At 35.1% G+C, this 15,005-nt stretch overlaps 2 protein-coding genes across 4 annotated transcripts; one reads left to right on the top strand and one right to left on the bottom strand.

Annotated features, from left to right (window-relative positions):
* Nucleotides 1-113: 113 nt before the first annotated feature.
* On the bottom strand, nucleotides 114-6,429 carry LOC142982379 (pancreatic triacylglycerol lipase-like). 3 transcript variants are annotated; one of them, XM_076128845.1, is made up of 11 exons: nucleotides 6,235-6,429; nucleotides 4,328-4,416; nucleotides 3,907-4,068; nucleotides 3,670-3,807; nucleotides 3,205-3,308; nucleotides 2,862-2,989; nucleotides 2,466-2,603; nucleotides 2,096-2,170; nucleotides 1,873-1,984; nucleotides 1,485-1,612; nucleotides 114-1,204 (listed from the first exon to the last, which is right to left on the bottom strand). In XM_076128845.1, exons 1-11 carry the CDS (start codon nucleotides 6,338-6,340, stop codon nucleotides 978-980), a joined length of 1,407 nt encoding a protein of 468 aa, XP_075984960.1. In that variant the 5' UTR covers nucleotides 6,341-6,429; the 3' UTR covers nucleotides 114-977. The 3 variants fall into 3 exon arrangements, with proteins under 3 accessions (XP_075984960.1, XP_075984970.1, XP_075984980.1); XM_076128855.1 differs by lacking the exon at nucleotides 6,235-6,429 and adding an exon at nucleotides 5,634-5,749; XM_076128865.1 differs by lacking the exon at nucleotides 6,235-6,429 and adding an exon at nucleotides 5,225-5,256.
* Nucleotides 6,430-9,206: 2,777 nt separating this feature from the next.
* Nucleotides 9,207-13,989, top strand: LOC142982361 (retinol dehydrogenase 13-like). The gene is made up of 6 exons (XM_076128824.1): nucleotides 9,207-9,364; nucleotides 9,782-9,934; nucleotides 11,314-11,676; nucleotides 12,213-12,334; nucleotides 12,846-13,063; nucleotides 13,364-13,989. The coding sequence occupies exons 2-6, from the start codon at nucleotides 9,817-9,819 to the stop codon at nucleotides 13,503-13,505; spliced, it is 963 nt and encodes a 320-aa protein (XP_075984939.1). The 5' UTR covers nucleotides 9,207-9,364; nucleotides 9,782-9,816; the 3' UTR covers nucleotides 13,506-13,989.
* Nucleotides 13,990-15,005: the final 1,016 nt, after the last annotated feature.

The following is a 15,005-nucleotide window of genomic DNA, read 5'->3' as shown; positions in this document are numbered from 1 at the left end:
GTACTAACTACTGACGAATATCTGTCGCGCGTTGCTGCTCTGCCAACCTAAAGCTATTGCCGAGTTAGCTCGTCCTGTGGTTTCCTTGCTTTTTACTTATTAATCACTAAGCATGAAATTATAAAAAAATACATCTTATGTAAAAAGTATTTATTTCTACAATAAATTATTATAAGTAACACAAGCTGAAAATAATAGCTTTCTTAAAATAAGTAGGGTCTCTGATTGATCTAATATGGCGGTTCTTACATTCTAGTTACACACATGCATTCTGATTTAACATTAGCTTTATTGGACTTTACATTACCTATAAACTAACAGTTTTATTTTATAGCTTACATAATAGATATTAATATTATGTTGTTGTTTTATACTGAAATTCGATTTCTCCATAAAACATTACAGACAATTACAAATTAGTAGGTACAAAACAGCCATCCAATGATTGCTTAGTATAATATCATCGATTATATCATTCGACTAAATAAATTTAGTTAGACAAAACCGTTCATAGTATGATAAAAGTAATAGATACATTAAGGCTCCTGATTGCAGCCCCAGTCAAGTGACTGCTACTAAGCAAAGTCACCTCGTTTATATTAGATCTTACAATTTTATTATCTACTACTTTATATTCGTTACCTAGTCTTCCTTTGGGTTTTCCTTAATACTTTTCAATTACACTAACGAAATATTTTTAGATATTTACAGAGCATATCTTAGAAGCAAGGACTATATCATGCCTCTGACAATAGCCAAGTATGTTTTTTACATTTACAGCTGAAATAAATACATCTAATTACTAACTGTAACTAATCAAAATATGATGGTAGAGCATCGTTAAAAATTTAAGTATTTTTTTACAAAGATCGCTTTAAGTAATCACGTAATACATACAAGAGGAGGTAGGTACTTACCTACCTAACTAAAGAAAACATAAAATAAAGTTAAATATCTAAGTATAATCACTGCTTATATTAACCAAAAACCTTTTTGACGAAATCACCGAACCAGCTGCTAGAGGTCGTCTCTGGTCGAGCAGTCGTACTTGTTGTATTTTTGAATATAAGCGATTTGGTTATTCTAATGAAAGAAGATAATGTGGACTCTGGCTTAGGTGTGATTGTTTCGGTCAAATTCTGCAAGTAATTCGTTATATTTTCGAGAAGTTCTGGCGATAGGCTCAGGCGATCTGACTCCGTGGCTGAAATAGAAATTTTCCAAACGTTAAACAAACTAGCAAAATGTAAAGTAATTAGAATTTTATTATATCCTGTCGAGGGATAGGAATAATAGAGCATAGGACAGATAACGGTTGCTTACGGTTTCACCAAAATGAACCCTTTGTATAGTTCGGCTAAAGGTTCCACTGAGTATCGTAAGAATACTTATATTGAACTAAAAATGATTCTTCTTATGTTGGCTGATACCAAAAGCAGTTTCTAGTTCTTCTATCCCTTACGACAGCAAGTTCGGGAACTTACCACAGTAAGGCTCCGCATCCTTAGTGATGACGAGGTAGGCTCCATCCACACTCTTTGAAGCCCTGATGCCCATTTCAGGACAGGTTTCCTTATTAGCGTCGCATGCTGCTTCTACACTTGACTTAACTCTGGAATATGTTTTTAGTTAAGTATAAATTAACAGCGTTTTTCGCCAACACAAATCTTTGTAAATGTGTCGAAAAAATATTTGAATAATAAAATTTTACCGTCCTCTATGATTAACGATCTTTGTAAATAAAAAAATGTACGTAAATAGGTAACAAACAGAAAAATAACAAAAAACAGTCGAATTGAGAACCTCCTCCTTTTTTTGAAGTCGGTTAATAAGGATGACTGTTAAATACACATGAAAAAGGGAGACACTCACCCAGCGACAGTTAAGTCCCACCGTGATCCTCTGAAACGACATTGTCTGTTCGTCATCGATTCTGTGAAGAGAAGGTACGCGCGTCCGTGACTGCATATTGCTTGGTCCACAACTGAAACGCGTAGGTAGGCATTCCATATACTCATATAAATTACTAATTGAATATAGGTACTTAATTATTTACTAATATCGGATATTCAAGTTCCAAGACCCGATAACTTACTTTTATAGAAAGGAATGCCACTGGTGAAACACCCCGGCTGCCTTATGCCGCCATTCGGGTAGAAATCTATATGCCCTGGAAAAAAATGGGTAGGTATGGGTAATGTGTTTAATATACAGACAATATTTTCAAGTTTAAGTAGATGTTTTGGGCCGAATCTTTGGTAGTTAAAATTAGGTAGGGACGTTCTTTTTTTACCGACTTTGGGTTAAGTAAGTGAAAAGGTAAGATATATTACGTTTTAATTCATCCATTAATTCACGTCCAAAATATTTTTTGTCAGAAAATATCTCATGTCACGCGTCGTCTTGCTTTAAAAGTCGATTATTTAGGGCATCATATTTGCATGTTACCTAGTCATTCGCCTTACCAATAGGATAGGGGAATCCGAATGCAATCAGGGTTTGTTTTCCATTAGTATGAATGACGTCGACGAAATCAGCATCGGAGGGGTCCAGCCTGTCTTTCAAGCTCGTCGTGTTGAAGCATGGGAGGGCAGGGTCTAAACCTGAAAACAAACATAAAGTGCTTATTTAGAGTAAGGGGAAATAATGTTAATAATAAAGTTCTTCGTTTCAGAACCTTTGTGGTTCTCGCGTTTGATTCCCGGGTCACTGGTAATTTTAGTCTTATCAAATTTCACATTGTTTTTTTTTAAATAGTATGTACAGGCCGTAGCTAGCCTGTACGATGCAATACACGTACAAGGTAGGTACCTACTGCAGATAATGTGATAGGTACTTATATAATGTCTGTGTTACCTTACCTGTAATTCTGCCAACTTTCCCCAACTCGTGAGAAGCAAATGATACAATTTGAGCTCCTAAACTATGTCCAATGAAGTGACAGTTTTTAATGTTAAGCCCAGTCGCGTTCATCAGCTGATTCATGAAGCTGGAAATAAATAATAGGTACATTAAAAATGTGAATTATATTAGGTACTACGGTCAAGTATGACTCTCGCTGTCTTTTTTTATTTTGGAATTGTTTTTTTTTTCTAATTTTAAATTATTCTTGCGCGTGGTAATTGAGTCCATGTTAATAGTGGCCAGCTTAAGTATCGCCACTGACGTTGGCTAAAGTAATATAGGTAGTAAAGGAAGTCGTACTTAGCAATATCCGTGCCAACAGTTCGTGTATTGGCAACAGCACGCCAGTATTTAAAGGTGTTGCTACCGCCGCTCCAGTCCACAGCAAACACGTTAACATCCTCCTGAAAACGAAAATAAGTTACTAGAACAATTATTTTCGTACTCAACGCACCTGCAGCACTATCAGCTGCTATAGCCCCTGGGAAAAGCCCAAGGGGTCGACGTTGCCCAAAGCACGAATGTCTACTACAAGTCGTTAGGAACTGTCGAGTCGAGTACCTATCTGAAGTTTGACATTTGTAATGAACAGCAAAATAGTTGATGTGGTGCCCGCTAACGGGCGCTGATCCGATTTTCATGCACAATTTCTCGATAGCTAGCCGGCGGTCGATCGTCGATAGGAATGAAAAATCGCATTACTGGTATTGTTTATATTGAAGTCAGCATTTAAAAACCCCCAATAACAAGTTATATTATACGTACCCATTGCAGATATGCTTGGGTCATGTTGGTGACCCAGTCAGCTCCACCGTGGCTCATGAACCCATGAACTATGATCACCGTCTTCTTCTTAGGGTCAAAATCGATCGACTCTATACCGAATTGAGGTCCAGCTAAAATCTGAAATAGGGCAGAAGTTCAGTTAGTTAAAAACTGCGATCCTAAGACAAGAGCACTATATATTAAATTTACTTAGATTTTATTTAAAATGTAACCTACCTCAAACTTAACACTTGTATTTCGTGAAGAGTAATAAAACTTCGTGTTGATGGTGTCTGATGAGGACGGCCGCAGGTTGAAGCTGAATATTTTGTTAAGAGCTCGCATGAATATACCACTGCCGACGCCGAAACATCCTACTTCTGGGTACGTCGTTGATATCTATAGAACAAAAAATAAATTAATATCATGTTTCCAAACCTTAGATCACACGCTGATTCCCCGGAGTAATCTAAGTTCGAAAAAACGCTATACAGGCCGCATAGCGTTGTCCTATTCTCATGGTAGAATTAGATCTTAGAACCGCTATAGCAAGAAATTATAGATAGGTATCTACTATAAGTTCCTGGTCATCCAGTAGTAACATGAGGAAAAGTAATTAACGCTTTCAATTTAGTAATTAATGAACATATGATCTTACCATATTCACTTCATTCTCTACAGCTGTGGCGTTCTTCTGATAGTAGTCCAAAATAATTTCCAGGTCCTCAGGGTTGATGAAATTTTCCACTATCAAACAAATAGGTATGGTTATCGGTTATGAATGGAGTTAGAAGTAGGAAATAAAGTTCTATATTTTAAAAGACAGTCCCGCACTGAAAATTCTCTTGTGTTGTGGGGATTTTTACAAACATATATGTACATTCAACAACAAGAAAGATAACAACATAGTAGGTATTTGTGAGTCAAGCAAATATGTGTTCCGTGTGAGAATCAAACCCACTACATTACGCTACAACGGTAGTGACAGACGTAACTTAACTGCGAGCTGCGCCACAGAGACTATGGACTAGCTGACTTTAACATTATAAACAGTCCTTGAACCCAATACCACCCAGTGCCCCACATGAAAAGTTCCAGAGTGCCCACTAGAGAACGCTACGGCCCCATGGGGAATCTATGGATTAGATATTATATTTTTTCGCTTATTATCACCGAGTTATTTCGTTTTAATTGTTGTGAAGCATAGGTACACTAAAAATACTTAGTAGCTACTGTAATATAAAAAATTGGTCTTATCTTCTTTGATCATACAAAATTAAAAGTGGTAGGTAACTGAATCAGATCGTTCCGCTTTAGATAACTGGAACCATCGTAAAATGGAACCACAAAAAACCGTCTGTTGTGCCCAGCTTCCGTATACGTACGACCTCTAACGTCACCGTACAAAAATGCATAAATCTTTTTATAAATAAGTACAACTGCATTAAGAACACGGAGTTTCCAACATGATGATTCAAGTTATGACCTCGATAGTAAGTAGTAACGTGAAGTAGATTATTGTGTTAACTGAGATTTAAGTTAATCGATGGCCTACCATTGTTATCAGCAACAGTTCACCCGGTGTCTCGGAATACTGTCATGGCTGGACAAACACGCAATGCAAGCAGATACTAAAGTGTTTTGCATTTAATTTACTTTCTGGTTATTGCATTTATTATAAGTTCAAGGAATTGTGATTTATGTTTATTGTACTCTCAGAAATAACTAATTAAAAACAATAATAAGAACTTGGAATTAAGTAGGTGATTAATAAATAATTAAAAAATGAGTTAAATATTAGGTAGGTAATGGTAATGAGTAATGACGTAAATACTAACAGTTGTCAAATAATAAAAAAAGTTTTTTTGGATATCGAATATCAAAGATCACGATAGAAAGGGAGTTCAGCCAGATCCAGTTGTTGGCCACTTCTCTTATAAATAGGTATAGTACATTGTACCTACATTATATTATTGTCTCGACATAATACAAATCTTTTTTTTACTTCTTGTTTTTATAAGTAAGTAATTATAGTATACTGTCTCTGTTATTTTATTAACAAACTACTGTTCTGTTCTCGGTATGATTACTAACTAGTAACTGATAAGCTCACGTTGGTTTCAGCTTAAAGATCTGTGACCCAAACGTCAGAGGTTATTGTAAATATTGTTGAAACATGGCGCCCATTTTTTGCATATTATCATAAATTATTGGTTGATAATATTTTATTCCTTAATAATAAATCTTGTCTTTACAACGCGCAACGGCATCGCAATCACAATCGGGGGATAGAAGCCCTATCGGTCGCGAAGCACAGTGGTTATCCAGAGTTTATAAATAGTCAATAACAATAATATATGTCGATCAATATATCGATAGAAATTTAAAATTGATTTACTTATAACATAAGTACATTGTTAAGGTTATGGTAATCGTTCTCTATAGCTTCATCGTTTGAGGTAGGTCAGTAAAAATATCAGACAAGACTGTGAACCGAGTAAGTATACATAAGATCGACGTATGGTTTTGACACGGGAAGTTAAGATATTAAAATTGATAACTTACTTTCATCTGTGGTCATTATAAACTGATGTCCAACAATTTTATCGATGAAAAACGATAGAAAAGCACCGATAATCACAAAGTAACGAACTAAGCAAAAAATTGCCATATTAGATTTCTTTTTGTTTCACACTTAATGTTTAGCGACAAACTGTTTCTCAACAAAAACAACAACAATTATTATTTTATTATCTACAAATACAGTCCCGGCCGCTACTCTGGCGGCATTGATAATTCGATAATAACTAAGCCATCAGCGTGCAAACGCATTTATATGTAGTATTATTATGAGACATACAAAAAGGTACACAACAGTTAATGCCCTTAAATTAATAATAAAATGCTTACCCTTGAATAGCTAGAACCACAATTACTCAGCTAAATAATTAGTTGATTAACTGTAATGTTACATTTCTTATTAATCGACAGGGACGTCTAACTACGTAAAGAAATCCCTGAATCCCTATTTCGCTGTGATAAATGTTAAATATTTAAATTTAGTTTTGATGAGGATAAAATAATGAATTAATTATGCAGGTAGAATAAATATAGGAGGACATAGAATAATTTACCTAATTGTTACGAAAGATAATCTGGAAATTGGATAGTACCTAATATATTTTATCTCAAAATAGATAAAATATTAGAAGTAAGTTAAGGTATACTTAATAGATACTGCATGGTGATGAGTCATGAAGATATACCCAGTGTTACAGGGCAGTCACAAACAAAAAGTAAAAATCTTCGCCCTGACAGCCCGTTCATAGAACATCATGATTATCCCGAAATGATTCCAGCATAGTTGGTATAGGAAGAACGTACGATTGGTGCAATCTTCCTTAGCCTAATATCGAACCCCGGGTCGGGCATTCGGAAAGTGCCAAAGTTTACTTATACCTCGTTGACTAGGTCCTAGTTATATTTTCAAATGGTAGTTTTTATGATATCGTCTCATCGAGCGTAGTCGTGCTATAATAAAAGTCTCATGTAGGTAGGTAAATCAAAAACTAGAAAAAGCTTGAACTGTTGAAAAGCATAAAGCTGCTTAAATACATATTTTTTTAATTAACCTATTTCTGTGTTCCACTGTTGAGCAAAGGCCTCTCCCTTGGATTCCCAGTCCTGCGGTTGTTTGAAGCGTCGTGCCATCCATAAACAATTAAAGAAACCTAATTCATGACAATGACGTGCTAACTTTTGTTATGTTAATTTTATTCTCAGGAATCCAAATTTCACGCTACACTATAGGTATTTATCTTCCGTTATCGTTAGATTGTTAGTAATTTTACGCGTAACTTCTAAACATAAAATAGAATTCTGCAAATTGTATGTTGATACGAAACATATAAGTTCATATATTATTATTTATTTTGTTATCTTGGTGCAATGGGAATGAACCAAACGGTTATTTTATGCCTCATTTCTATACCTTTAGTATTTCGAAAAAATACATAGGTAGGTAACATAAAAATGCATTGGAATTTGGTCTCATTTAATAGAAGCTTTTTACCTAATACTGACTACGTTACCTAAGCCCAGGCTACTATGTACCTATAGGTATCAACAGTTATTTATTGGAAAATGTCTAAAACACTTTGCCAGACGCGAGAACTTAATCTGAAACATTGTGAGCAACAGCTGCATATTACTGCTCGCACCACAGGGTTCGTCTACTTACTTCTATTTGAATGGGTACTCTTAATAAACTAAAAGTCAGTAAAAGCACGTAAGTTATAAACTAACTAACTACTCTTAAATATGCCTGATTATGTGGGAGAATTGAATTCCCGGTAGCCATTCACTATGACGTTTTTACTGACAAATTTTAGTTAGGCCGTAGGCGTTTTAGTTAACTCGGGTACTTGGTAAAACACGCGTCCATAAAAACCGTTTGCAGGCGGATTCAGTGACTAACGAGTTTTCTGAATCAGAACATGGCGCCTACTTCTTTTACTGTCTTTTTTCTGAGTACCAGCGGTTTTTACCTTTCACATTAGTAACTATTTTCTTGAAGGTCGAAAGCGTGTATTAATAAAAAAGTTCCATAGAACTAAATGACAAACAGTGTTTTCTCTGAACTTTGTATTTTAGACGTTTTAATCTAATCGCCGAGGCGGAGGCGCCCTTAGCCAGTTGCGCTCACCGGTCAGTAAACGATCTGTGGGTTAAGCAAATCACGGCGCGGTAGATGGGGGTCCGCCTAGTGATATCTGAACTGGGCGTCCCTGTGCTTCGGAGGGCTCGTAAAAAGTCGGTCCCGATTGTTGTCTATTAAGATAACAGTTGTTAAGCCACGTCAAAGACCTTCAGGCGGCTTTAGCATTTTTGACACTAGGTTGCCGCTAACCATACGACAAGAAGAAGAAGACTAGAAGAAGAATCTTATCGCCTTGGACAACCTTATTCAACCACGACCGCCACTGAACCTCTGCTTCCTATGTTGTCATGTTATAGCGGTAGCATATTCCAAACTATTCTTGTATCTCACACTATACTTTCTCTTGAAAGTTATGTGTCTCCGAAAGTCCCAAAAAAAAAAAATCAACTAGGTACTTTAGGTAGCTACTACATACCTACTGACTAAAACCTTTGTTCTAATTCTATACTATTAATTGTTTACCATCAACCGCAACCCCTTTAAGTGCCCGTAATTATGTCAGGGATAGATCAGCTAGGTACGTTCAAAGGTCGATGTAAATAAGCAAGTAACTGAGAGTGAATCAACTTAATTATTTATAGTATAAAGACGACAACTCATCATCACACTGTTGACAAGATTATAGTAATAAGATCTGCAGCAACTAAAGCCCATGGATAATTGAAAAAATACAAATAAAAGAAAGTAAACAGTTAAATCAACAATGATTACGTTAAATTGATTTTGTTTTTTGATTTTAATCGCTAACAATCGAGAGGCTCTGCCAACAATTTTTAATGTCGATAACTCGTAGCATTATTATCGAGTGACCGCCACGACCACCACTATCTAACTGTCAAAAGTGTCAAAGTGTCTAATAAAAACAAAAGTTTTACGCGAATGATAACTTTTTTGTAAAATACAGTTAACTTTATTGCTGACTAAAAATTACTACATTAACTTCCGGATTCACGGCTTTAGTACACAATTTATTTGGTAAGTAAGTAAAGGCTGTCATACAAACTTGTTTTAGTTTTTATTCTCATCTTAACAAAATCACTAATTTTTGTAACGGTAGAATGATGTCGACGATGTCATAGCAATGTTTTAAAGTTATATAGGTACAGCAAATTCTTATTTATAATACACATCTAATTAATATTTTTTATAATATCAGGTTTATCTACTTTTCCGGTATGTATTTATTTCAGTATTTAACTAGATGCTGGAAAAATATTCTTGACCTATTTACGGCCTTAATTAGAAATTAAAAGAGTTGTATGTTCAGCAACTCGTTCACTAATAAAAAAAAACAAATGTGTATGACCAATCTTTTTTAAAAATAATATATAGACATATAACATTTTTGTTATGTCGTGCCGTTACAAACTGATCAATATTTTTTTATTACAGAATAATAAAGCAGGCTATAGCAAGTGTGGTGCAATATGCCTCTGTTCAGTGGAAGATGTCTTAGCACGGCTAAGCTTGTGGGCAAGACAGCTCTAGTGACTGGCTGTAACACAGGCATTGGAAAGGAAACAGTCCTGGATTTTTATAAAAGAGGTAAACACTTTTATTGTTTTTGAATGATGTGGAATGTCCAATTTGTATTATAAATATTTATATACTTACCAGTCAAGAGTTAAAATGAAATGTACCTATTAAAACTGGAAAACCACATAAAATATATTTTCAGGATACTGATTCATAAATTTGTTGGGAATTTCCCAAATAGAGCCTTTTGGAAAATTTCAGTTAAAATTTTCCCTACTTTATAATTGTGTAATAAATAATGTAGCTTACTTATAGTATATAGTTTAAAAACTCTTTAGATGACTGTAATTAGGTTCTTTGTTTTTATGTACTTGTATTAATTAAACATTATTAACATAGTATTTTTATTTCTGAATAAATTGCACACTCTTATATTAGATACATCATTATGAAGATAGCAAAACCTGAATGCTTTATTATGTTACTAGCTGACCCGCGCAACTTCGCTTGCGTCACATAAGAAGCGATGGGTCATTATTTTCCCCGTTTTTGTAACATTTTTTATTCGTACTCTGCTCCTATTGGTCGTAGTGTGATGATATATAGCCTATAACCTTCCTCGATAAATGGGCTATCTAACACTGAAAGAATTTTTCAAATCGGTCCAGTAGTTCCTGAGATTAGCTCGTTCAAACAAACAAACTCTTCAGCTTTATAATATTAGTATAGATTAAAAAATATTACTCTAGTTATAATACGAAAATGTAGTTAAATGTAAGCAAAGTATAGGACTTAACAAAAGCCATTGTCTTTTCTGCAAATAGACCTTAGACCTAGTCAGCATTGCAGTTTTTTTATTGAACAAAATGAGAAAATTAAATAAAGTCAAACTTTTCATCATCATAATATGATTTATTTGACTCTAAAGACTAAATATGGTGGCCTGCCTTTATAAATGCATATATTTTAAAGATTTCTAATAATACTGTTTGGTTTATATGTACCATTGAAGTGTTCATACCTACACTATACAACATCATCATAATAATATAAAGTGACAACAGAATATTTAGTATAATTAGCATATTTGAAATAACAGCTAGCCTTGATTCAGAGTTGTACATACATTTTCACATTAGAGGTGTAAATATCTGAAAACATATAAATACTTATGTAAAAAAATGCAAAGCTATCAAATAATATGTAAATTTTTTATATGTTTGTATCTTGAAAATTATGCTAGACTCTTTGTAGTTTTTATGATTTCTAAATAATTTTATTTTTTTTATCTAGAAAATCGGGTAATTCAAGTATCTACCAAATGAATTACAGAATACTATATTAAAAAAGAATAGGAACATTCTATTCCAAAATAATTCAGATTTGGGACTATAAATGTCATATTATGACTAAGTTATGTCTTGATAAATAATTTACACTTATTCTAGGTGCAAAAGTAATAATGGCATGTCGAAGCCTAGAAAGGGCAGAAGCAGCAAAAGCAGATATAGAAAAATCATGCAAAGATTTATCTGACACTGGTGACATAGTGTTAGCGAAATGCGACCTCACCTCCTTGAAGTCAGTTCGAGAATTTGCACAGAACATTCTAGATACGGAACCACAGATAAACATACTGGTGAACAATGCAGGCATAATGATGTGTCCTAAAGGAGAAACTGAGGATGGTTTTGAGACTCAGTTTGGTACTAATCATTTAGCGCACTTTTTGCTGACGATGCTACTGTTGCCGCGCATCAGGAACAGTACACCTGCTAGAATCGTGACTGTTTCTTCAAGAGCACATATAAGTGAGTATTGGAAACCACTCTAGATGTATTGTACAATTTATAAATAAATAAATATTTTTGGACAACTCACACGGTCATCTGATTCCAAACTAAGCAAAGCTTGTACTATGGTAACCAGACAACTGATAAACATACTTATATACTTCTAAATACATACTTATATAGATAAATTAACAACCGGGCTCAGAACAAATACTCGTGCTCATCACACAAATATTTGTCCCGGGTGGGATTCGAACCCGCCACACGCGGCGCTACGGTTATTGCGGCGAGGTGACCACTTTAACCACTGCGCCAAACGTGCAGTTAACGTCATTAATATGAAAATGCTTAGTCATAATGAGTCTCTTAGAAAAATAAACCTAGACTCAAAAGACATAGGAGCTCAACCATAACAGAAACAATTATTTTGATTAATTACATTTCATTTTTGCATAAAAAATATGTTTTTAAAATAAAATAAATATGAAGTTGAAAGATTAAATTGCTATGAATAATGATACATAATTTAATTTAAATATTTGTTATTTTTTCAGGATATGGGATTAATTTGGACGATCTTAACTATAAGAAGAGGTCATACAATGCAGCTGAAGCTTACTCTCAAAGCAAGATCGCGAACATACTGTTTTCTAATGAATTGGCAGCTAAACTTAAAGTAAGATGGAATAATTATCTTTTTAACCAATTTTTACAGCAATGTCACGTGCACGGAACGAATCACGTTGCATTTAGGTAAACCTTTTACAGATGGACATTTTCTATTTAACAACAAAAGGATACTATGCAGCGAAAAATATAGTACAGAAAATCATTATTTCGTATTTAATTATGTGATCAAAGTCTCCAACACGCACTCGGCCAGCGACAAGGATCAACCCGTCATTCATTCCGAAAGTAGACCCACTCCTACAATGTGACTATGCTAGTGGGACAGAACTTACCTTTATTAGGTTGGGGAAAATGTCTTTTCCCATAATTATAGTATGTATGAACTTGTAATAAAATCTCTTTGGCTTTCAGTGAGCTCGTGAGGTACCCAACTATCGAGATTTTTTGTGTAGAGAAAAGATTTTATTACAAGTTGCATACATTACATACTATAATGCGAAAAGATTTTTTCCCCGACCTAATATTTACCAAATATACAAATAGATATTTTATTATAGGAACACAACATAGAAGGTGTGAACACGTATAGCCTGCACCCCGGTGTGATCAAGACAGAGTTGGGTCGCCACCTCAATTCCTCGTTGTTTACGGGCGCGCGACAAATCATCGGCTTCTTCCTCGCGCCCTTCATGAAGTCCCCGGAGCTCGGCGCGCAGACCACCATATACTGCGCGGTTGATGAAAAGTGTGCTAATGAAACGGGATTGTATTACAGGTAATACATTCACAAAACTACAATTCATTTTGTTTTAGTTTCATTAATAAAGTGTAGCGCTCGTAGCTAATTGCGCTCATTGGTTGCTAAATGATCAGTGGGTTAAGCAACCTTAGCGCGTACATTCTATAGATTTCGGCCACATAGTGATAACTCGGAAACAGTCAGTACCGGTTGTTGTCATTATAAATCAAAGGTCTTCGAGCGACTTGAACAACTTCGACAGGTTGATGATATTAAAGTAGAGTATTAGTAAATATTCTTCTGTTCGATTCTTGTCACAGTATTCTTAATTTGCAGTGATTGTGCTGTCACGGCGCCTGCAGCGAAAGCAGTGAACGAAGCCGACGCTAAGAAACTATGGGATCTGTCGGTAGAACTGACGGGGCTCGGGGATTTCAACCCTTTCACGGTCAATGACCCTGGAGTCAAAACCAAATAGACTTTAAACTAAGAGATTATTGCCTGTGACTCCGTCCAACTTCACAAAATTGTAATTTATTTCAACAAGACTCTAAAATCTAGATTTTAACAGTTTTAATTTTTTTACCTGACTGCGCAACGCAGGCGAGGCTTATTATTACGTTAACCTACGTTACGAAGGTTTGTTTATTTGCAAATGTTTATACATATTTGTATAAGCTTGCAATAATACTCAAAGTTAAAGGAGTTTTAATTTTTTTTAATGTTATACATTTATACATAATTTATTATCATTGTTTATCTTTACTAGATATATACTTCTGTGAGTAAGCGATAAGTATCGAAATATTATAATCATGTTATCATTTGTTTAAACGTTAAATTAATAATTTAAATCACGCTATATTTATGGAGAATGTTTTTGCAAGTAGGAAAAAATAATTGTTAACGCAAACACGTGCTCAAAAGACATACTGTTTTTTAATATACACTATATTAACTTATTTGTTTGTTTGTTTTTACACAAAATAAGTGACAAGACATCACCAAATCCATTGTCAGATTTGCAATGCCACACCTTACTCCTTTACAGCTGGTTTAATATCATAAACCTACCTTGAGCAAGAGCTAGATGTAAATAAATAACTAAGTCACCTTATTGCTAAACAATCCTTTAATAAAGTAGAGAGGAGCTCGTGGCTTAGTTTACAACAGCCGCACGGATCGATCTCTGAGGTACGCTTACCGAGGTTGTTCCGTGGATGGGTGACCATCTTATACATATCGAGTTCTTCCGTGTTTCGGAAGGCACGTTAAATTGTGGGTCCCGGCTGTCATTTCCGAAGATCTTTGACAGTCGTTAACAGTAGTCAGAAGCTTGAAAGTCTGACAACCAGTCTTACCGAAGGGTATCGTGTTAATACCTAAGTAACTGGGTTGTGGAGGTCAGATAGGCAGACGCTCCATGTAAAACACTGGTATCCAGCTGCATCCGGTGAGACTGGAAGCCGACTCCAACATAGTTTGGAACAAAGGCTAAGCGAATATATAATCCTTTAATAAAGTACTTTTTTGTCTTTGTATCTATCTTTAGTGTAAGATACAGAGCTACAATTAGGCTTCATTTTTTTAAAGAACATTTTATTCATCGAACAACCCTAGAAAATGTTTGTGAACAGAAGGAAACCCCGCGAAACGCTAAAAAAATGGCCGGGCACAGCGTACTAAACAGAAGGTGTGTTCTTTTTTCTGTGAGAGACAACTATATATTACAGATTTAAAACTTTGTACATATGTAAGACTAGTTTTTGCTTGCGACTTCGTCCGGGTGGTTTGTGTCTTAGGACAGAATTTTCATACAAACTTTCGTCCTCTATTTTATCCCCCCGGGGGTAGAATGGGTCAAAATCCTTGCTTAACGGATGCCTCCGTCATAACAACTATCTGTATGGCAAGTTTCAGCCCGATTCGTAAAGTGGTTTGGGATAGGCGTTGATTGATCTCTATGTCAGTCAGTCAG

This window comes from Anticarsia gemmatalis, chromosome 2, assembly GCF_050436995.1.
Source record: "Anticarsia gemmatalis isolate Benzon Research Colony breed Stoneville strain chromosome 2, ilAntGemm2 primary, whole genome shotgun sequence".
NCBI lineage: Eukaryota > Metazoa > Arthropoda > Insecta > Lepidoptera > Erebidae > Anticarsia > Anticarsia gemmatalis.
Note: the sequence above shows the minus strand (reverse complement) of the source record. Positions and strands in the feature narration are given on the sequence as shown.